Below are 24,529 nucleotides of genomic sequence, written 5' to 3' on the forward strand. Positions count from 1 at the left end.
GTTTTTTGTTTGTTTTTTCCTGGTTAGATCCATATCTTGATGACCTTACACTAGTTTTGGTTTTGGTTTGGGTTCATTCAGATCAGCATTTTGTGTGGTTAATGTCCCTCTGAGCCTTCTTTTTTTCCCTCTGGATCTTTAGTTCTTCATCCTACGCTAGTTTGGACATTAAGTTTTCTCTTTCAGAGCAATGCTTTCAAGTCATCTGTTCATTGTAATTTTTATCTTCAGTATTTTGTTCCAAAAATAAGAATATATAATCTGTGTGTACTTTTGAAATTAGAGGAAACAGATAAAAGTGATTTTAGCAGTATTGCTTTCATTGACTTTTGGTTCAGGAGTCCAGGACAAGACTTAATTCACTTTTTCAAAGGGTTTGAGGAGTTTGTCAAAAGCCATGTATGAATGAAATGCAAAGGTTGTATTTTTTTTATACTTGTTTAATACTAAGGTAGTTCAGCGTTGCTTTTGTTTTAAACACTGCAGAATGAAGTTTAGAACAGCAGCTGTGAGTGTGCGGTATGAAGACAAGTTTAATTGCCTTTATTTTTACGTCTGTAAAATGTTGGTTTTTCTTTTTTTAAGATAAGCCAGACATAATGAATTTAAATGCTCCTCTCCTAACCCTCACCCTCCCTTCCCCAAAAGCCTCTAGTTCTGTTGCAGGGGCTGTTGGCATGACTACCTCTGGGGAGAGTGAATCGGATGATTCTGAGATGGGACGATTACAAGGTAAAGACAGTCTGAAAGAAATGATTACTACAGGCTGCCAGCTACTCCTGTTCTCTTTTGAAATTAATTCTGTTTTGTTCTTTTGAACATCTTGCAGTGCCTGCACTTCTAAAAAGGCTGCTTAGTGGTGATATGATGCTTGAGTTCAGAATATGAGCTATCTGCATCTTCATTTTTACTGTTAATTTGATTAGAAAGCCTTAGATAATTTTATACTATTAAAATTTTCTTAGCTGGGCATTGGTGGTTGACTCCTGTAATCCTAGCTACTCAGGAAACTGAGATCTGAGGAATCAAGGTTTGAAGCCAGCCTGGGCAGTATTGTCCTTGAGGCTCCATCTCCAATTTACCAAAAAAGCTGGGCTGGAGGCGTGACTCAGGTGGTAGAGCATTCGCTAGAGCAAGCCCAAGCAAGAGCACAAGGCACTGAGTTCAAGTTCCAGAACCAGCCTCCCAAAAATCTTTATCATGGTTACAAACATATCTGGTTTTAACAATAAATTACAAAACAACCTTGAAAAAGGAGTAGCTTAAAATGTTGTTCTTTGGTACCTAATAACATGAATGCATTTAGTAAGGTAGGTTTTTTTTTTTTCCTCCAATGTTCTTTGTCTTTTTGGTCACCTATTTTAAAATGAAAGGTATAGTATATATATATATATGTAAACTTCAGATTTTTTTATTATTGGCAGAGCCTTTACAAAAAGCAATCTTAAATTTTGTATAAACTTTTTATTTAATAGGTGGATATGTATTTCTGTCTCAAATTATAGATTTATAATAGATCCTCAGTGTAAGGCTTATGAGATCTTATAAGTAAATTTCAAATAATTTTTTAGTTCTTAAGAGACATGACAACTGTCTTTAACTAGAACTCTTATGAACTCAAGAGTTTTTCTTTTTGAACCTAAAAAATACGATTTTCGTAGTGTTTTTGGAGAGTCTTAACCAATATGTCACTGGGAAACAATGTCAGGAAAAAGTGGACAATATACCTACCTACATTGGGTTTTTCTTGAAAAAGTTAACAGTTCCTGCTGGCACTGGATTTTAAGTTTTTCATAAAACTTAAGATGCTTGAAGTATAGGCATCTATATACTTGAATGTATGCTACATTAATAAATGCAAGTGGTCTTGGAAGTTAAATATAGTTTCTCTTGAAATTTAGAATGAAAAGTAACATTGGCTAACTCAATTATGTGAGATGAATCAGTTCCTTGACATTTTAAGAAATGATCAGTTGCATTAAATAAACTCAACTACTCCCCCTGCCCTTCTTTTTTTCTTTAGCTCTGTTAGAGGCCAGGGGTCTTCCTCCTCACCTGTTTGGTCCTCTTGGTCCTCGGATGTCACAACTTTTCCATAGAACAATTGGAAGCGGAGCTAGTAAGTGAATATTTAAAGTTTTCCCCCTTGAAGCCTCTTAATTAGTTAAGTGCTATTCTTAATGTTTACTTATTGATGGATAAGTATTAGGGCATTTTCATGAACTTTCGGTCTTTTTTTAAAACTAGGATTTGTGTATGTTTCACCTTACATTCAGCATCTGTAAATTTTCTTTTGTACTTTTATTTTTGATTAATGAACTGGGATTTTAAAAAACTAGCATTTGTAGTAATGTTATGTTTTGTTTGAACTAAAGAACAGTAAGTTATTTACTGGCAATTATCTGGTTGCATGGGCTCATAGATTCAGAACTTGAGTTTTTATGGTATAACAAAGTTTACTCTATAAAGCAGTCAGTCTTATATGAGCCTGAGGACAATTTCTAGTCACTGAATTAATTATCAAATTAGTGTGTTTTAACACAGGGATTTTATATGATTGATATAACAATCACAATTGTAACTAAAAGTCCTTTACAGTTGATTTCTAACAGGTAATCATTTACATTAGCTTCCTAAAAACTTAAATTTATTCTGTATAATTTTTTTGTGCTGGTACTGGGCTTTGAACTCAGGAGCTGGGGTACAGTCCCTTAGGCTTTTTTGCTCAAGGCTAGCTCTGCTGCTGGAACCATAGCTCTACTTCTGGCCTTTTTTTTTTTATGGTTAATTTTGGAGATAGAGTCTCACAGGCTTTTCTGCGTAGGCTGGCTTTAAACTGCAATCCTCAGATCTCAGCTCTCCTGAGTAACCAACAGTGCAGGCCTGAACCTGTAATTCTAATACTTGGCAAGGAAATAAAAGAAATAGCTGGTATTTTGTTTTGTTTGTGCTGCCCTGATAGATCTTAGATAACATGCAAAAATCAGCTTTTTTTTTTTTTTCCCTCTTTTTTTGGTGGTACAGGAGATTGAACCTAGTGTCTCATGCTTTTACTACTTGAGCTATGCTTCCAGTTGCCCCTATTCTTTCTCTTTATTTTTATTAAGTGAATGATGGTCATTTTTTCCTTCATCCTCCCTACTTCTTCCCCCTCAAGTCAGATCACTTTTCAATTTATTTTTCTTGAGAAAATGTCTTATCATGTAGCCTGAAGGCTTGTCTTAAACTTTGTATCCTCCTACCACTCCTACCTGTGTGTTGCGATTACAGGTGTGTTCCTGGCTTCTTACAAACTCTTGAATTGGATATTTAGTGCCATTCACTAGATATTGGGATTATACTCAATTACAAATAGAATAAGTAAGAGTTGTAGACTTTTCATATAAGATGATAGCAACGAACAGTTATTCTATACTAAAAATTTAGATTTAGTTGTCAGTACAAGGAAAAGGAAACAAAGTAGAATAACGGTTGTAGGTTGAAGGAAGGAGATGGGTAGACTGGTTAGAGAAACCTTATCTTGAGATCTTAGGAGTTTTATAGAGTTGAAAGTGAGGTTAAGAAACCAGCCATGCATAGGTCCGCATGAAAGAACAAGTGGCACGCCAGAGATGGGAATAAATTTGTGTTTGAGAAACTTCATGAGAAAGTGAAAGGAAAATGGTAGAAGATGAAACTGAAGAGATGCAGGGATTTATCAGAATAGGAGGCTTTGGCAATTCAGCCATAAGTATAGGAAATCAGGAGCTATCCCAGCTTAGAAAGGGAGAATGAGGGCTGGGAAGGTGGCAGCCGTAGAGTACTTGGCCTCACATGCATGAGGCCCTGGGTTCGATTCCTCAGCACCACATACACAGAAAAAGCTGGAAGTGGCACTGTGGCTCAAGTGGAAGAACACTTGTTTTGAGCTAAAGAGCTAAGGGACAGTGCCCACGCCCAGAGTTCAAGCCCCACAACTGACTCCCCCCCCCCAAAAAAAAAGGGAGAATGAGATTGATTATGAAAAAGATAGGATAAAGTTGCATTACTAACAGTATAATAACCCCTACAACCTGCTGACTGTCATTAATCCATAGGGGTTGGCATCTCATTTATATTCTTATCCATTCTCCTTACTCCAAGTGTTTTAAGGTCTCTTTATAGAGGTAGTCTCCCATAGACTGGCTTGCAACTTCTGGTGACTCTCGTGTGTGTGTGTGTGTGTGTGTGTGTGTGTGTGTGTGTGTGTGTGTGTGTGTGTGTGTGTGTGTGTGTGTGTGTGTGTGTGTGTGTGTGTGTGTGTAACTTCTGGTGACTCCTGGGTGTGTGTGTGTAACTTCTGGTGACTCTCCTGGGTGTGTGTGTGTGTGTGTAACTTCTGGTGACTCTCCTGGGTGTGTGTGTGTGTGTGTGTGTAACTTCTGGTGACTCTCCTGGGGTGTGTGTGTGTGTGTGTGTATGTAACTTCTGGTGACTCTCCTGGGTGTGTGTGTGTATGTAACTTCTGGTGACTCTCCTGGGTGGATGTGTGTGTGTGTGTGTGTGTAACTTCTGGTGACTCTCCTGGAGTGTGTGTGTGTGTGTAACTTCTGGTGACTCTCCTGGAGTGTGTGTGTGTGTGTAACTTCTGGTGACTCTCCTGGGGTGTGTGTGTGTGCAACTTCTGGTGACTCTCCTGGTGTGTGTGTGTCTCCTGGTTGTGTGTGTGTATGTGTACACCCCTCTCCCCCGCAACCTGTCCTAGGCACTGTCCCAGGGCTCCTTTTTGCTCAAGGCTTGTGCTTACTACTTGTGCCAGTGCCACTTCTGGCTATTTATGTGGTTAACTGAGGTGAGAGTCTCATGGAGTTTCTTGCCCAGGCTGGCTTCAAACTGCAATCCTCAGATCAGAGCCTCCTGAGTGCTAGGATTACAGGCGCGAGCCACTGGCACCCAGTGACCCCTCCTACTTTAACCTCTGAGTACAGGGATTCCAGGTGTGCACCACCACTTCCAACTCGTTTGTTTTTAAGATACCATTTCATCTGCATATATTTGAATTTATAAGTATAAAAATGAAGAGAATGTTTCCTGGTATTAAGTTCAGAGCTCATATATTCCCATGCTTTTTAAATCTTCTAAAATTTTGTTTTTCTTCAGTCTGGACCACATATGATTTTTACATGAGTGTATTTCTTGAGTTCATTTCCAAGACAAATCTGAATTTACTAATTTTACCTCTTTATGTATTTCTAGGAAAAAGACTGGAAGGTAAAACCATTATAGGGCCTATTAACATTAAAACACTCTAAATCCATATTTAAATCTTGGACTAGAGAAGAGTATAAAACTCCTTACACCTGCAATATCCCAGGTTCAACAATATCCATTTCATGTCTAATATTTAGACATTTTTATCTGTATCACACCTTCCTTTATTGCTTTGAAATAAATCCCAGATAAATGCTTTCACTTGTAAACCTTTCATCCTGATGCTCAAGATTCTTACGCTGTACACACACACACACACACACACACACACACACACACACACACACACACACACACACACACACACACACACACACACACACACACACACACACACACACACACACACACACACACACACACACACACACACACACACACACACCACAGACTAGTAATTGTAGTGGGCTTTTAAAAATTTTGATTTGATTTTGTTGTTTTTTTCCCCCCCTAGTGAAGAAAGGCAATTCAAAAATACTGGGTTTTTGTTTTTTTGTTTTTGTTTTAAGAGTAGCAAGCTGGGTTCTAGTTGCTCACTTACTATAATCGTAGCTATTAAGCCAGGGATCAAGGTTTGAGGTTTGAAGACATTTTGGGCAAAAAGTCCATGTCTAAAATAACCAACAAAAACCCTGGCTGGAGGGTGTGACTTACAAGTAGTAGAGCAAAGGCCAAACAACTCTAAAGTCCTGAGTTCACAAACTGGTAGGGGAGGTGGTGATTGAAGTTTCAGTAAACAAACTTGAAACTCAGTGTCAAGATAACAAGGGTTACAAAATGGTAGCACTTAGGACAAATAATTTCATATATGAGAAGTCATATTACTTTGGAGAAGAGTTGACAAAGGATATTTTATCCTCTCCCCCCCCCCCCCCCCATTATTTGTCAGTTTTCACAAAAGGACTTGATTTTAGGTTTTATCTTTTGGTGGGGATGAATCATTGCAAGTAGTGGGCTCTCATAGGGGCTTTAGATATTTTAATGATTTTCATTGATGTATACATTGTTCCATTATTGGATGCTGGACTCTCGTTTTGAGATTAGCTTCTGAACCTTGCTGACTTGACTTTTGATAGTTTTTGATAGCCTCCTTGCTTTTTGGTGTGATATAACTAAACTCAGCAGTCTTAAATTCTCTTCTACTGTAAATGTACATCTTGTCACAGTTACTATCTGATATGATACCAAAGTCTAGTCATTGTCATTTCTGCTACATTATTCACTATTAAATCCTTTTAATGAGTAAAAAAAAGTTATCTTCTAAAAAATTTATATTGATAATGCCAGTTCACATATTTCACTGATACTATCTCCTTTCTCCAATGCTAGAAGCTTTATTTCCAGTGGTAGTAACGTAGTAACTCATTTGCTTTGTCTTGTATTTTGATTCCAGCTTTCTAAAAAATTCCAACTTAATTAAAAGTGTTACTATTTTTTTAATAGCCTTTTAAAATAGATGGCCTGTCCTGTTATTTTTTTCCTTAAATTCTATTATTAAGTAGTTATACAAAGAGGTTACAATTTCATGTGTCAGGTTATGAGTATAAGAGGGCCGGTGAAGATTCCTTCTGTAAAAGTGTCATATCACTGCATTCTGTGGCTATACATTTGGGTTATTTATTTTTTTCTCTCATTCTAGTTCTACCCATTATTTCTAGAAACACTCTAAAAAAAAGTGTGTGTGTGTGTACGTGAGTATGTAAGTGGTTGTATAAAAAAAATAAGATGTGTATACACACACACATGCACACACACACTTAAATGGCTGAACAAAGGGGTTTTAATTCCAGAAGTCAGGTTATGAGTGTAATGTATCTTGAACAGTGTCACCTGTACATTTTTCCTTCATCTTTCTCCATTTCTTTCCTACTGTAAAGTTTTTTTTAGTTCAGTGTTTACAAAGTGTATATTATATATAAAAACTGTATTTGCTCACTCTTCTATATTTGTAGTCAAGTATTCTAATTTTCTATCAGCCTCTTGTATATCATCTTTTAAACATCCTTTATATGTATGTTCTTTAGTCTCTCTTTTTTTTTTTTTTTTTTTTGGTTGGTCATGGAGCTTGAACTTTGGGCCTGGGCACTGTCCATCAGCTTTTCAGCTCAAGGCTAGCACTCTACCACTTGAGCTGCATTGCCACTTCCAGTTTTCTGGTGGTTAATTGGAGATAAGAGTCTCATGGACTTTTCGCTCGGGCTGGCTTTGAACCGCTATCCTCAAATCTCAGCCTCCTGAGTAGCTAGGATTACATGCGTGAGCCACCAACACCAGGCTGTTCTTTACTCTGTATCCTTGGTTTATTATTGCCTACTTTAATTATTTTTCATATCTTAAACTGCAAAGTAATCTTTAAAAATTGTTTAACTTTTACCACCTTTTATGTTGTTTTATTAAATTCCACCTTTTTGTAGTTCTATTAGATTTATATAATTAATAACATACTGTTTTATGTTTGCTCATTTATTTGTCTGTTCCATTATTCTTAATTGTGGGAACCCTTACAGGAAGGTTTGATGGTGTGCTTGACCTATGAATAATACCAGTGGGAATCCCTAGCTGTGTGATGTTAAATCTTATGTGTGAGTAAAGGCATAGGATTATGAGTGTTTAACATCTTACTTACATTAATTTTTTGACATAGTCTCTGCATGTACTTAGGAAGGAAAATCCTGGATCCCTTGTTGAAACTGCTTAAATCAGGTCAGGCAGCAAGTTATCTCTAATTAACGACTAGAAAAACCAGAAGTGGAGTTGTGGCTCAGAAGTGGTAAGAGTTCTAACCTTGAGCACAAAGAGCCTCAGGGATAGCACCAGGCCCTGAGTTCAAGTTCCATGACCAATCAAAAAACATGAATTGCTTAAGTGTTTCCTGATTTTTTTTCTTTTTCTGTCATCTACCTCTTGGAATGTCTCCTTATGTTTATTTTTCTATAACTCCCTTAAACTTTGCCTGGACTAACTCAAACTTAAAAAATGGAGACATTATCTTCAGTTTAAGCTCATTTCTTGCTCCTGATGGTAATTAGAATACTATTTTATAAACAGTATTTTCATATACTCCTGGAAATCTGCTGGTGACAGTCTTTTAAATAATTGTATATAGGGATTTCATTCAATTCAGTGTGTCAGTTTATTGGTACAATAAATCTTGATCAGTGTCTCCCCTTACATTATTATATCTTTGATTGTTCACTCCATCTAGCCTGTGTTTGTGATTCTGAGAACTTTATCTTGTTGCTCACTTTAAACACTTCCTACTGACAAGTTTTCAGTTGTTTTATTCTTCAATTCTAGATATTTCTTTGTAGTTTGCATTCTACTGATAATCCTTTGGTCCTTAATTCTTTGCTTATACTTTTAAAATTATTTTTAATTGTGCAAATGTTTATACATTTAATGTGCTAATCAGTTGTGCAATTTATATTCTAATTCTGTAAGAGTTGGTCTGTTTCTGTGATTTTTTTTATTATCAAAATCAAGCTGTTTTTCTTTTGTTTGTTTTTTGTTTCATTACATGGGCAAACCTTTTATATAAAAGTACTGAAGAGGTTTCGCATGCCAGTGGTGTTTTCTTCTTTTTCTCTATGTAAACATAAAGATTCAGTAATAGATTAGTTTATCTTTAGCCATGACTTGGAGCATACCTGACCAGAGTTGGAATTTTGTTGATTCATTTCATCCCTGGCTCAACCTTGACTTTCTGTCTGGTTCTCTCAAAATTTAGGTTGATAACAAGTTGGCAAATCTCTATCCTTATCCTTGAGTAATGAAGCAGATTAAAACGTGTGACAGACATCTAGTGTATGGGTACTACCTCTGTGCATATTTGAAGCAGCCCTTGCCTTTAACCTGTGACTACAGGATACTTTATTCTGTTTATTATAGAGTTTTATGCAAACCAGGCATGGTGGCTCACACCTGTAATTGTAACAATTCTGAAGGCTGAGATCAAAAGGATCATGGTTTGAAGCTTGTCTGTTAAAAGTTTACAAGACCCTATCACAACCAATCATCACCCCAACTACATGGAAAATGTAAATAGGAGGATCACCAACCAGGACAAGAAACTAAAGCTCCATTAGAAAAATAAAATAATAAAGGGCCTGGACATCTGGCTCAAACCCCTGAGATCAAACCATAGTACTGCAAAAAAGGAAAAAAAAAATTGCCCAGTTTCAGAACAGAGCAAATATCTGGTGACCACTTAAGTTCTATTAGTTTCTGTGACAGAAGTCAAAACTTAGTGGCCAAATCTGGCTGTCTCCATAGGTACATACATAATTTCACTTAAATGAAAGTAGTCTGTAAACTAAGAATGACTGTTAAATTTTTTAAGTGGATGAAAAGATGTTAAGAGTGGTATTTTGTAACAAAAACTAAATAAAGGTCAGATTTTAGTGTCCATAAAATTGCATTAGATTATAGTTTGCTCATATTGTCTATGGCTGCTTTTGCTTCCAGTATCATAGTTGATTAGCTGCAGTTAAAAGGCCAGATAACTTACAAAATTTCGAATAATTACTAATTTGTTTTTAATAGAAAATGGTTGCCTGTCAGTTCTAATTGGCAGTGGTGTTTCTTAAAGTTTGGTCTGTGGCTCTTGAGATCTTTATATAGAAACTCTAAGATAAAAATAACAATAGCAAGCCAGGTACTGGTGGCTCAAGCCTGTAATCCTAGCTACTCAGGAGGTTGAGATCTGAGGATCGTGGTTCAAAGCATGATAAGGCAGGAAAGTCTGTGAGACTTTTATTTCCAGTGAACTTCCAGAAAACTGGAAGTGGAGCTGTGACTTAAAATGGTAGAGTGCTAGTAACCTTGAGCAAAAGAGCTCAAGGACTGCACCCAGGTCCTGAGTTCAAGTTTCACAACTGAAAAAAAAGTAGTTACTGAGGGGTTGCTGGTGAAACTGCTGATACAAGAATCAAAGCAAGGGCTCCAAATTTTTAACTAATGGTCATTGAATTCAGTTCTATATTGAATATATTGATTTAGCTTTTCTTCTAGTAAAATAATTCCAGTTTAGCTAAATAAGGCATGCCTTTTTACTTTTTGTCAAAATGGGGAGTGCATTTTTATACACTTTTCTCAAGTAACATACCACCATATATGGAAAATAGAAGTGTGTATTCAGCTGTCCCTCCTTCCCTCCCTTCTTTCTTCCTTGCCTTCCTTGCCTTCCTTGCCTTCCTTGCCTGCCTGCCTGCCTTGCCTTCCTGCCTGCCTGCCTGCCTGCCTGCCTGCCTGCCTGCCTGCCTGCCTTTCTTTCTTTTCTTTCTTTCTTTCTTTCTTTCTTTCTTTCTTTCTTTCTTTCTTTCTTTCTTTCTTTCTTTCTTTCTTTCTTTCTTTCTTTCTTTCTTTCTTTCTTTCTTTCTTTCTTTCTTTCTTTCTTTCTTTCTTTCTTTCTTTCTTTCTTTCTTTCTTTCTGATTGATCCCAGGGCCCTTTACATGTTAGACAAGTAATTTAAGCTACATAGACAGCCTTTCCAAAATGGCTTTTATTACACCTATCATTAAATTGCTTTATCAACATATTAATTTATTTTTTCTTTGAAAATAGGGTCTCTTTTTCCCAAGAATAAATTTATGTGTATTAATATGTAATGAATAAATTGAGTTGATATTTTCTATTTTAATTTCAAACATTTAAAAATATCAGTAGATTTAACCCATGTAATAAAAAATGATTTGGGGTTCCTCATGAATTTTTTTTTTCCTTTCCAGTGCTGGGGATTGAATCCAGGGTCTCGCACATGCTAGGCAAGTGCTGTACCACTGATCTACACCCCTACCCTGCCATTAATTTTTACAAGTATAAAAAAAGGTTCTAAATGTAACATGTACTGATCAAAGACATGGATTTCTTCACATATCAGGGGATACTGTATATTACTATGATTTTGGCTTTTTCTTATTTTCAATTGGCAGAAATTCTTTTTAGGATGTTCCAGAGTATTGGTTATGATCTTTATCTTGTTAGAGAGATTCATATACTTGGAATTGCCAAGCTTAATGTTTATTAGTAGTCCTTTGCTGGCATATATTTTTTCTTTTTAGGTGATTGTTCTTTTAAGATGTGGTATGGACATTTTAATCCTTTTAAGATAAATTTAAAGACAAATTTTGTTTATTTTTAGCTCTTACTAGTTACTCTCCCTCTTAATATTTCTGCATTGTTTAAATATAAGAATGATGTCATTGGTCTAAAATTGATATAACTTAAGTTTATAATTTAAATCTGGTATTTGATTTGTTTTTGTTTTTGTTTTTGGTCCGGTCCTGGGGCCTGAACTCTGGGCCTGGGCACTGTCCCTCAGCTCTTCAGCTCAAGGCTAGCGCTCTACCTCTTGAGCCACAGCGCCATTTCTGGCTTTTTTCTTTTTGCTTATGTGGTGCTGAGGAATCGAACCCAGGGCCTCAGGCATGCAAGGCAAGCGCTCTACCACTGAGCCACCTTCCCAGCCCCTAAATCTGGTATTTGAGTTGAATGTGATTTGTACTGTTTTGGAAGGGTCTTTTAATTACTCTAAAGGATAAATAGCTCACTGTGTGGCTCAAGTGGTAGGGAGTCTACCTAGAAAGCAAAAGGCCCTGAGTTCAAAACTTATACTGCCAAAGATGTTTGTTTAATGTTCCAATAGAAAAGGCAGCAATAATTATGGAATTCATTAATTATGATCTTCTCTAATTGAATACAAGATTTCCAAGTTTTATCATGTTTCCTATGTAAGAGTAGCCCCTTAAAAAGATCAATGAAGCTTAATTACAGTGAAAAACTTTGCTTTTCATATCAATAATACATTGGCTGAAATTGCTTCCAAACATATCAACTATTATGCATTTTAATACTTAATACTATTGAATTAGACCAACTGGATATACAAAAAATAATTTGAAAAGAGAAAGAGCTTGAAAGTGACATCTTATACAGATTTGATGAATATTGTTGACAGTGAAAAATGAAAACATCTGTAGACTTCATTTATTTGTTGAGAGTGCTGAGGATTGAATTCAGGGTCTTATACATTCTAGGCAAGTGCTCTGAGTTTATATCAGTAGCCCTACACTTTTGGGGTTTTTTTTGTGCTTTCTTCAGCTTAATGACAACGTCTCTGTAGAAGTGATCAGTGTTTTCTTGTTGTATAATGGAACTGAGTCTTTAGAAAACAGTCACCTGTCTACAGGAAATGAAAAGAGATTTAAAAGCTGTTTACTGTTTTTACAGAACACTTCATTATTTTCACCTGTTTTGTTAGGTGCATTGATTGTTCATTTGTCCCTACTTCTTTCTCCTTTTCTAGTACTTGGATCCCATTTATTTTGATGTATATATTTAGTGAAAAATAACATTTCCTTTGAAATTGTTTAATAGGTTTGTTCTTATAGAAAGTTCTTTTATTCCTTATGTACATTCATTAAAAGTAGGTATTTCCATATTAGTCTTATGGGTAATTTTTGGTTTTGCTGTGAAAAATCAATCAGGTTCTCAACTGAAATGGTTTAGATATATACTGAGATGAGGTTAAGACAGAGCTGATTCAACTACTCTGCTTTTGCTTTGAATATGTCACTAGCATGCCTTGACTAGCATAGACCTACTCTTTGAGTTCTATCTTATACCAAGCAATATTTTTAAAAAATACTGATTTTTTTTTATTCTGAAGGTTCAAAGGCCCAGCAGCTTCTGCAAGGACTACAAGCCAGTGATGAAAGTCAGCAGCTTCAAGCAGTCATTGAAATGTGTCAGCTATTAGTCATGGGAAATGAGGAGACGCTAGGAGGTTTTCCGGTCAAGAGTGTTGTTCCAGCTTTGGTAAGTATATAATTTTCCTGTCATTTTTCTTTTTTTATGTTGTCCAAGGGCTAGAACTCAGGGCTTGAGTTCTGTTCCTGAGCATTTTTGCTCATGGCTAATAATCTTGAGCACAGCTAATATTCTTAAGTCTGGTGCTTAATTGGAGATAAGGGTTTCATGGACTTTGTTTGCCTCCTGGCTAGCTAGAATTACAGGCATGAGCCACTAGTGGTGGACATTATTGTTGTTCTTTGAAGGCTGTTGAATTATATTAGATGTATGAATATTTTTATGAATTTTCAAACACGTTAGAATTAAAAGGTGAATATATACCTAGTATTGTCATTTCATTTATATCAAAGCATGATGTAAAAAAATTAGTAAGAACTAAGAGAATTAAAATGAGTGTTTGGCTTGGTGTCTTTATTTTATCCTTATAGATACTGTAACTGCTATTGATTGTAACTGCTAGTAATATTTTCTTGTAGTGCTAGATATTTCTAAACATTTTCTATTGTGTAATTTGGTATTTAGTTCTATCAAGATGCCTTTAGAGATGATTTTGATAATGCAGGGGCTAGAACCCAATGGCTCGTTTCTAGGCAAGAACTCTTAGCACATCAGCTACATCCCCCGCTGGAGTTAATAAATTTTATATATTTTTATGTATATCACTTGAATTTTGATACTTAACAATTTTAAATTCTAAGTTGTTCAGCCTATTAGTACTACTCTGATTCTCTTAGCATGTAAAATGTTTAAGCTGTATCTGTTAACCAACACCCTTTTCAGGCAGTAGTCTCAAGAAATTCACGTTGAGTTATGTTTATATTTGTGAAAGGTTTCATGTTTGGCACATATGTGTGGGAAAAGTAGTCATATAGTCATACCCATATACCATGTGGTCAATTCCAGTTTTAAAGGCTTTATTTTAAGAGAGAAACCAATTTTTTAAATGACCTTTCAACACAATTTTATGTTGATACTTTGGATATGTAAGATCTATTGACATAATAAATTTAAATTTCTGAGGTGAAAACAAAAGTTGCCATTACTAAATGTATTTTTAAATAGTGACTTGATAATTTTCTAACATTATTAAATAAATTAGGTATAATTTAAGATTAAAATTTAAGTCTGGATTAAATGCTAATATATCATTACATTTAGAATGTATTTGTCTTAGAAATTAAATATTGTCTGTTTTGTATGCCAAATAAAGAAATTTTTATTCATACATGAGATGTTATTCAATCATATCTGGTAATGGAGAGTTGATTTTTGAGAAGAGAGCCCAGCAGAAAGACTTAAAAACAAATATGAGACACAATCATTATGTTGTCTGTTCTTTTTGGATTGCTTGTCTCTCTCAGGGGTTGATCAAGCATTTCTTCTTACCTTTCTGCCACTTGGATCTCTAGATAATGAAAGCCAGTTCTCAAATCTTACCAGTTCTGTTCTAGTAAAATGCTTGTATGTAGCTTTCTGAATTAGTCTTTGTATTTTGCCTGTGTTAATATCCATTCTCAGATTGTTGATACGATCAATAGCTTGCATCCACAATCTGAATTAAATTTTGCTTTCATTGCTTTTTGTTTACTAAAAAGCAATGTTGTCAAAATGCTGTTTTTATTAGATTACTAAAGGTAGTTGGAAATGTTGGCACATAATTTGCTTACTTGATTTTTGTTCATTAAATTGAAGTAGAAAAAATTTGTATAGTCAAATGAAGATTTTGGGGCGGGGGGTAAATGGATCTATTTTGGTCCTTTCCGAATCTGGTCTTAGAAGATGCATTAAAGCTAGGTGCTGATGCTAACACCTGAAATCCTAGTTACTCAGAGGGCTGAGATTTGAGAATTACAGTTTGAAGCCTTTCTGGGCAGTAAGGTCCATGAGACTCTTAGGTTAAACAGCAAAAAGCTAAAGTAGAACTTTGGCTTAGATGTGGTAGAGTTCTATCGTTGAGTTAAAAGGGTAAAAGACAGCAACCAGGCCCTGAATTCAAACCCTAGTTCCAACTAACTCACACACCTGCACATATGTACATTCCTCCTGCCCACCCCCATCCCAAAATAGGGTTCATTCAGTCTTGTAATTTGGGAACCTAACCAATTTTTTGCTAGTGTGACAACTTTGAAATTTAGACTAAACGTTTTAAGTGGGTATGTAGCTAATTAACACACCTGAGTGCTGCTTATTCCTGAGGTGGAGTTTGTGTGTGTTTTCTGTTTAAAACGAAGATGGTCTTTGTGGACTTCTGGACTTCAGACCTGAGAAAAGAAGTATTAGAATAGCTGATATGTTACTATAGTCAGACATTTACCTGGAAGTTGCTTAAAAGTTTAAATTCAGTGCATCTAAGTTTTTCTGTGAATTAAATAATGATGAATATTATCTTTCCCTAAGGAGGAAATTCATTTGCTTCAATAGGGCAATTAGTATATGCTGCTAGCAGTTTTGCATTCACTCACTTGAAAAATAATGGCTGAAATCTACCTAACGCCTTTTCTACAAGAAAAGGTATTAAGTTGGTATTTAGATTAATCTATTCATATATTGAAATTTTATATTAAGCTGGCTTTTATTTAATGAATAATTATTTTTTGATGTTATTGATGTTCACATTACTAGGTGCTTTGCAGCTTAGTTAAATGGTGTTTATAGGTTAGAGGGTGTTGTCCATATGTTTGTTAATTGTGGTCCTATACCTGTACTGACAGTTGTTAATTAAGCAATTAATAATGTATTTCTGGTCCTATAAATTTATATGTTGAATATTTGCTGGCACTTGTAAGTCCTCAGTGATAACACTAATTGGGATTCTCAGTGGAAGTTAGGACTACCAAAATGTCTGGTTGTAAGCATTGTGATGGGTTTCGTTTTGACTTAGGTTTATAAGGTGATTAATAATCTAGCAATACATAGAGCTAAGTAAGAGCTACTGCATACAATGAATGCCAGTCTAAGTATAAAAATCATTTCTTTTGTATGTAGGTTTTTATCTTAATTTTATTTTTGTGTGGTACACAAATCTTACCTAATATTATCCAATATCTCAGTTTAAGTGGAAAAATAATTATAGAACTTTTCATTCAAAGTGTATAGCCTCTAATACTTTGTTATGTTTTTAACAGATAACATTACTGCAAATGGAGCATAATTTTGATATTGTAAGTATACACTATATTTCAAAACACTGAAATTTTAGTTTTGAGCTTTTATTGAGAAAAAATATCTTTGTTTCCTAGATGAACCATGCCTGCCGAGCTTTAACATACATGATGGAAGCACTTCCTCGATCATCTGCTGTTGTAGTAGATGCTATTCCAGTCTTTTTAGAAAAGGTAGACTTGCTTTTGTCCAGTTCTTTAGAAATACATGTCTTGGATCAAGATTTGAACTTACTGATACCAGTTGTGATTGATACCAGTTGTGATTATCTTAACTGGGGCATATTTTCAGCTCACAATTCCTGAAGGGCATATTTTGCATTCATCAGACCAGTAGTTTAAAGTTGAAGCTAATAAATCCCTTATGAAATCTGTATTTTTGTACGATATTAACATTTCAGAGAACAACTTAAACACTTGGTTTAAAATGTAATTTCTAGAAATATTAGTGATGTTGACAGCTATTAATACTTTTTGACTGCCGGCTGAAAAAGTTGAAACAAAGTACCTTGACCAAGATTGTAAAATTGAATCAGTGGCCAAAGGAAAATGTAAAACATAGTTTGTGGTAAATGTGGCTTTGGTCTTTTTGTGGACCTTTTTTCTTTTTGGTATACTGTTGTAAAACTTTCTTTGTTTATTTTGTTGGTTGTGGGGCTTGAACTCTGGGCTTGGGCGCTGTCCTTGAGCTGTTCAGCTCAAGGCAAGCGCTCTACCACTTGAACCACAGCGCCACTTCCAGTTTTCTAGTGTTTTATTGGAGATAAGAGTCTCATGGACTTTCCTCCCCATTCTGGCTTTGAACCGCTGTCCTCAGATCTCAGCCTCCTGAGTAGCTAGGATTACAGGCGTGAGCCACCAGCACCCCACAACTTAGTTTATTTGATGAATGTGAAATAGAAGATTTAAAACCAAATTGATTTTTTTCTTTTGGTGGTACTATATTAAACTCAGCACCATTGTTCAGGCAGGTGTTTACTACTCAGGCCATACCCCTAGCCTTTTTTTTTTTTTTTTTGGGGTCCGGTTGTGGGGCCTGAACTCTGGGCCTGGGCACCTGTCCCTCAGCTCTTCAGCTCAAGGCTAGCGCTCTACCACTTGAGCCACAGCACCACTTCCGGCTTTTTTCTTATGTGGTGCTGAGGAATCGAACCCAGGGCCTCAGGCACGCAAGGCAAGTGCTCTACCACTGAGCCACCTTCCCAGCCCGAGCCTTTTTTTTTTTTAAAGCTATAGATCTTACTAACTTTGCCTGGAGTATGACCTCAGACTCTAAATTCTGCCTCTCCTCTTGCCTCTGCAACCAGGTAGCTGAAATTAACAGTCTTGTGCCTCTATGTCTAAAACAAATCATCTATCTACGCACCAGTAGCATACTTTTAATTCTAGCTACTGAGGCAGCTGAGGTCTGCAACATCCCACCTAGACTTACCTAGCCAGAAAGCTGGAATGGAGGCATTACGGAAGTGGTAGAGTCCCAGCTGTGAGTGAGACAGCTGACTGAGTGTAAGAGGCTAAATTCAAGATAAAGTACTAGCTCCCCCTCCTCCCAAAAAAGAAAGAAAAGAACTCCTCTATTAAATCTTCATATAAAAGATAAAGCACTTGAACTTATATCTTAACCTTCAGTCACCTATTTATATGTTCCTAGCTGCAAGTTATTCAGTGCATTGATGTGGCAGAGCAGGCCTTAACTGCCTTGGAGATGTTGTCACGGAGACACAGTAAAGCTATTCTACAGGCAGTAAGTATTGTTATTGTAGGATTATATTTCATTTACTGTCAGATTTCAGATTCTTTTTATTGTAATCTCCCTAGGATTCACATGTCAACAAAGTGATGTGCTAGACATGTTACTTGTTCGTTTGTTTGTTTCCTCAAGGCTAGCACTCTACCAATATTAGCATAGCTTCACTTCCAGCTTTTTTGATATTTGGACATAAGAATCTCACAGACTTTCCTATGCATGCTAGTTTTGAACTGTGATCCTCTGATTGCAGTCTCCTGAGTAGGCTAGTATTTACTGGCATAATGGTACCTGGCTTTGTTTTGCTTTTTTTGTGTGTATGCTGGTACTTGGGCTTGAACCTTACGGCCTCTCTTGCTCAGGTTTTTTATTCCTGCTGGCAATCTACCAGTTGCGCCATACTTACAGTCCTGGTCTTTGCTACTTTCCTGGAAATAAGCTTCTTTTCAAGTTTATCCTCTGAAGCTGGCTTCCTATCTCAGCCTCCTGAGATTTACTAAGATTACAGTCATGAGCCACTAGCACTGCACTGCAGCTTTGATTTATATTGTTGATAAAGTATTTTCCATCACCTTAATATAAGGTTTCCTGTATTTCAGGGTGGTTTAGCAGACTGTTTGCTATATCTTGAATTCTTCAGCATAAATGCCCAAAGAAATGCATTAGCAATTGCAGCCAATTGTTGCCAGAGTATCACACCAGATGAATTTCATTTTGTGGCAGATTCCCTTCCATTGCTTACTCAAAGGCTGACACATCAGGTAAAGTATGAAGCTATTTTATATTGTAAGAAAAAAGTTTATTGGGAAGTGGCGCTGTGGCTCAAGTGGTAGAGCACTTGCCTTGAGCTGAAGAGCTGAGGGACAGCGTCCACACCCAGAGTTCAAGCCCCACGACCGAAAAAAATAATTTATTGTGGTAATTTCAGCTAGTGTCTCCTAGTGTCCTAAATCTAATAGGAGATATATAAATAAAACTGGGGTATTATCTGATCATACCATATTAAGTTATTTTAAAATACTGTCTTAGGTATTAAAAATTTGGATTTGACCAAATGAACAGTAATTTACATACTTGGAATCTTTAGTTATTTTAACATAAAGGATAAATTTGTTACCAGAGCATGAGTTTTTACTTTGTGATTTGATCAGAATCCCCTTTTGGAATGCTTATTCTTCCTTGAAGACTTGTTACCTTACCTTTACCCAGGCTGGCTTTGGTTCGTGATCTTCAGATTTCAGTTTCCGGAGTAGCTAGTATTATAGGCTTGAGACACCAGCACCTGACATTAAGTTAATTTTATACCAAATCTTTAAAAAAATTTTTTGTGGTACTGTTTCAGATTATTTGTGTAGTGGTACATATTTTGATATTAATGCCACCAGCCTTTGGATCCCAAAATTTGTGGCTATTCATGTCCCTGTCCACCTGTCTGATTCACATACTTAACTACTTCTACTTTTTAAATACGAAAATATTTAAACATTTCTATTTGGAATATTGAATTTATTAACATACATTAGTTTACAAGGGTTAGTTTCATTGTGATATTTCCACACATGTACAAATATATATATGGAATATTTTTAAGGGAAAGCAGAATTTTTTTTAGTATAATTTAAGTATTCTTAAGTATAACTTGCTTAATATTCCTTTTTTCTTTTTATTTGCCTTTTATTAGGGAGTTAATGGAGAAGGAAGTTTGCTTCCAGTATGATTCTCTTTGCCTTGAAATCTGTTACTTGACTGTATTATATCTAGATTCAATTTTATTTTCAAAGCTCATATCTACTAATTGAGGTTGTGTTAAAGAATTTGCAGTTAAGAAGAACATAATTGTGATATTTGCTAGTAGAATTGCTTTATATTTAATAAGTTTCCTTTTTCTTGAAATACAGGACAAAAAGTCAGTTGAAAGCACTTGCCTTTGTTTTGCACGTCTAGTAGACAACTTTCAACATGAGGAGGTAAGTGTTTTATCTATATTTTACAAAAGCTGTTGAATTGCTAAATCACAACATAACTATTTCTTTTTCTTGTATTCATGAAGAACTTGCTACAGCAGGTTGCCTCCAAAGATCTGCTTACAAATGTTCAACAACTGTTAGTAGTGACTCCACCCATCTTAAGTTCTGGGATGTTTATAATGGTTGTTCGGATGTTTTCTCTGATGTGTTCCAACTGTCCAACATTAGCTGTTCAACTAATGAAGCAAAGTAAGTGCTATTTTACTGTTGTATTTTAAGCAGGAAAAGTGACTTACTCTTGAGGAATAAGTCAACATAAGCAAGTAGAAATCTGCATGTTCTCGGGTAAAAAAGAAAAATGTTAGATTAGGTATGTAGCCATGTAGCTCTGTGGTAGAGGCTTACCTAACATACATGAAGTCCTGTTTGTGAACCCAACCACTGGGGGAAAAAATTCAAGTGTAATGTATTTGTGTTGGAACAGTATATTAATATTTCTAATATTCAGTTATTTATGCAATTCTATGGCTCATGACTCAGGATGGTTGATTTCCATATAGTGTTATGTAATGATTCTCATTACAGTCACTAACAGATACTATAATTCTTACAGTCACTAACAGATACTATAATTCTTTCTGGAATCTGGTCAATTTCTAGAACCTTTGCTGCCTTCACAAAGGTTGAAATTATATATACTTACAAATGTCTCTGATACTTGCATTCCAATTGCATTTGATCATTTCACATATGAAATTAGGACTATAAATTTTGTAAATTGAGGTCAGATGATGGTAGAACTTCAGAAAAGATCTCTGTTTTATTTCTAGTAGGGGTATTAATCAATTATTTGAGACAGTTGTAATTACGATTAATTTTATACCTTTGGTTCTAAAATTTAAAGAGGTCGTAAAGTTACCACTGTACCTTTTCAGGAGAAATAAAAATTTGTAATCACTTTGTAAATTTGTATACCTTGTGCATATGTATAATTTTAGAAATACACATATACCATAAGCAGCAAGAGTGAGAGCTTCAGTCTTCAGGTTTCAGCATTAGAATGCCTAAACCTGTGGAGACTAGGAGCTCCCTCCACTCATAGTGTCAATGCATCTGAATTGTTTCATGAAGATCACTTTGGAAATTGATGCCCTTGGGGAATGGAAATATGTATAGAATATTGTAAAAATGTTCCTATTAGGTTGACATGTAACCATTGTCATGTAAACCTGGAAAGTTCCAGATGCTTTCAAGGGATGCATTGTCCAGTTGTCCCTACATTTTCATTGTGTCTGAATGGAAGACAAGTACAGAAATATATTGGAATGGCAGCATGTGGAATGTGCTTTTGTATGAAAGTATTGTGCTCCTTAAGGAAAGTAATGAAAGATTCTTATGCTCTAATGGGTGAGATGGAAATGATCATGATTTTTCTTTTTGTTTTGGTTTTGGTTTTGGTTGGTACTGAGGTTGATACTCATCCTCATGTTCACTGGCCCAGTCCCTACCACTTGAGTCATACCTCCAATCCTGCTTTTTTTTGCTGGCTATTTTGCATGTATACCTGTGTGCTGGTCCTAGGACTTGAACTCAAGGCCTGGGTATTGTCCCTAAGCATTTTTGCTCAAGGCTACCACTCTACCAATTGAAACACAGCTTTACTTCCATCTTTTTTTTTGGTAGTTATTGGAGATGAGAGCCTCACAGACTTTCTTGCACCACCTCTCTTCAATCATGATTTTCAGATCTTATCCTCCTGAGTTGTTAGGATTTACAGGTGTGAGCCATAGATACCCAGCTCTCCTTAGGTTTTTATTACTACTAATTTGGATATTTTACTTTAATTTCCATATTATGTTGTCTTACAAGAGAATAATTTTATTAACTTAATTCTAGGGAATTATTTCCTCTTGAATTAGGCACTACAAACTAGCTTAATGGGCTTTTGGGTTTTTTGTTGTTGACTTTACAGACATTGCAGAAACGCTTCACTTCCTCCTCTGTGGTGCCTCCAATGGAAGTTGTCAGGAGCAGATTGATCTTGTTCCACGAAGTCCTCAAGAGCTATATGAACTGACATCTTTGATTTGGTAAAAATAGTAACTGTTTTGAGATCACTTTGGAGATTTAATATTTAATGGCCAGAACTTATTAAAAGCATTACACTTTTGTTTTCAGTGAACTTATGCCATGTTTACCAAAAGAAGGCATTTTTGCGGTTGATACCATGTTGAAGAAAGGAAATGCACAAAACACAGATGGTGCAATCTGGCAGTGGCGTGATGATCGGGGCCTCTGGCATCCTTACAATAGGATTGACAGCCGGATCATTGAGGTAGTAGTTTCATTGTACCACTTAAATATGTTTATTTGGATGGAGAGCTAGTACAGGCAGGGATGGAATGGGGAGGTGGATGTGTGTATTTCAGTGTGCTCATTTTTTAAATTAACTCAAGATTTTCTCATTTTGTCTCCTGAGAACAAGGTTCTCATTTCTGTTCAGGTCAGAAAACATGATGTTCTAGTCCTGCTTCTGCTGCTAACTACCTGATTGACTTAGAGCAAGTAATTTAAGTTCTTTGTTCTATGGTTTCCTCATTCCCGAAAGGAAACTAGAGGAATTTGGCTGTCTTCTTCTAAAACATATCAATCTTATTTAATCTTAGTTGAAAAGAATCTCCCAAAAAGCAGTTATATACATATTAGTAAGAGTAAAAGCATGAAGTCAAATAACAGCCGTGCACGGGTGAATGATAAATTTCAATTTATAAATAGGTTTGATTATAATTTATTTAAATATAATTATTATTAAGGTACGATACAGAGGGATTACTATTTTATAAGTTAGGTAATGAGTTCAGTTCTTTTGGACAATGTTACCCCTTCCTTTCCTTTGCCCTCGTTTCCTCTATAATTTATTTTTTAATGGGATACGTCTTTTTTTATTTTTTGTTGTTTTGTTGTTATAAAGGTGATGTACAGAGGGATTACTGTCTCATAAGTCAGGTAATGAGTACATTTCTTTTTAAGCAATGTCACCACTTCCCTTACCCAGTTTTTCCTTTGCATCCCCACCTACAAGTTATATAGTTCATCTTCCACATAGTATCTACTGAGTACCACTGCTGCATTTTTTTCACCTTTTGTCCCTCCATTTCTGTGTCCCTCCCCGCCAAAGACAGATAAACATAAAAGGGGGGGAGCCCAAGGGAAAACAAAAAAAAGCAAAAAGCAAAAACAGACAGTGCCGTCTTCACCCACAACAGTGATAAATCCTTAATACCAAATGAAAACCATTTGTAGAAACATAGATTAATCTTTTGGGAATGTGATAAAATAAGAGAAAAGGTCAGTTAAACAAAATGAACAACTATTCACCCTAAACTTAAGAGAGTGTGGAGTTACTTGGGATCCTATACCTTATTTGCTATTGTTTTCAATGCATAAAATACCTATAAATTACAAATGTATTTTCTAATTTCATCCTTTGGTAATATCTTTGAAACAATGTTGTATATATTAATTATTCATAGTAGCTTCTTTTCCACATTTTTCATTTTTATATTCCTTGGATGTTTTAATTTTCTTAGAACATCAGACCTTATATTACCATTCTTTTTTTCTTTTTTACCTCACCCTCCCCTGTTTTTGTTTTGTTTGTTCTTTTTTTTTTTTTTTTTTTTTTTTTTGTGCCAATCCTGGGGCTTGAACTCAGGGCCTGGGCACTGTCCCTGAGTTTTTGTGCTAGCAGTCTACCACTTGAACAAACCCACAGTTCTACTTCTGGTTCCTGCCCAGGCTGTCTTCAAACTGTGATCCTCAGGTCTCAATCTCCTGAGTAGCTAGGATTACAGGCAAGAGCCACCAATGCCCAGTCATTCTTTAATAAAGCTGTAAAAAAATATTTTTAAGCTAATGACTTTATTATAAAATTCGGGTTCTTATGAGGACGTCTTAATTTCAGGACCACCTTGCTTTTATGAGGAAGTTAGCTTTTCATATGCATTTTTTATTCTATGATATATATATTTACATATGTTTATGGCCTGTTATGTTTATTCTAGTTATTTATGTTTATTTTTTTGTTTTATTTATCACTTATTTTATTGACTATTAGGACACATACAACATTTATTACATTGATGACATTGTCATAGGACAATGACACCCTACCTGAGATCTAGGACTTTCACAGAGAAGGAAAACATGTGTGATAATTGGCTTCTTACTCCACGATGACCTTTTTGGCTATGCTGGAATTTGAACTCACAGCCTAGAAGGCCCAATTTATGAATGGGTCGGCGTGGGTTAGTACACCTGACTCTGGCAGTGGAAGCTTCCAGGTGGTTCCTAGGACCAGAGATCAAGCCCCAGCGGTGGCCAAAATAGAAATAGATGGATATGCAGCTTGTAGTATACAAATACTTATTTTTAGAGAGGGCGAGAGATGTCTAGGTTATTATATTATATATACTATGTAACTCCCAGTTCTTAGGTATTTCATTATGCCCCCAGGAAGTTAACTCTTGACTAGTCTTTTGTTCATTGTTAGCCTTAGTATATTAAGTATAGATCATACCTGCTAACGGTCTTAATCTCCAACTCTACTTGATT

The 24,529-nt window shown here is 35.8% G+C and overlaps 1 protein-coding gene across 27 annotated transcripts in view; it reads left to right on the plus strand.

The window, feature by feature from the left end:
• The window catches only part of Trip12 (thyroid hormone receptor interactor 12), a 130,951-nt gene that overhangs the window by 64,779 nt on the left and 41,643 nt on the right, over positions 1-24,529 (plus strand). For 10 of the 27 annotated variants that reach the window (XM_070015271.1, XM_070015288.1, XM_070015290.1 and 7 more), the window contains 12 exons: positions 649-732; positions 2,024-2,119; positions 10,958-10,993; positions 12,898-13,046; positions 16,166-16,201; positions 16,280-16,375; positions 17,853-17,945; positions 18,548-18,709; positions 19,847-19,915; positions 19,999-20,164; positions 21,888-22,005; positions 22,094-22,253. In XM_070015271.1, coding sequence (XP_069871372.1) covers positions 649-732; positions 2,024-2,119; positions 10,958-10,993; positions 12,898-13,046; positions 16,166-16,201; positions 16,280-16,375; positions 17,853-17,945; positions 18,548-18,709; positions 19,847-19,915; positions 19,999-20,164; positions 21,888-22,005; positions 22,094-22,253 — 1,265 coding nt within the window. The remainder of the gene's footprint in view (positions 1-648; positions 733-2,023; positions 2,120-10,957; positions 10,994-12,897; positions 13,047-16,165; positions 16,202-16,279; positions 16,376-17,852; positions 17,946-18,547; positions 18,710-19,846; positions 19,916-19,998; positions 20,165-21,887; positions 22,006-22,093; positions 22,254-24,529) is intronic. The other 17 variants (XM_070015296.1, XM_070015330.1, XM_070015341.1 and 14 more) reach the window with 5 other exon arrangements.

Source organism: Dipodomys merriami, unplaced genomic scaffold, assembly GCF_024711535.1.
Source record: "Dipodomys merriami isolate MVZ:Mamm:240054 unplaced genomic scaffold, mDipMer1.0.p SCAF_1, whole genome shotgun sequence".
NCBI lineage: Eukaryota > Metazoa > Chordata > Mammalia > Rodentia > Heteromyidae > Dipodomys > Dipodomys merriami.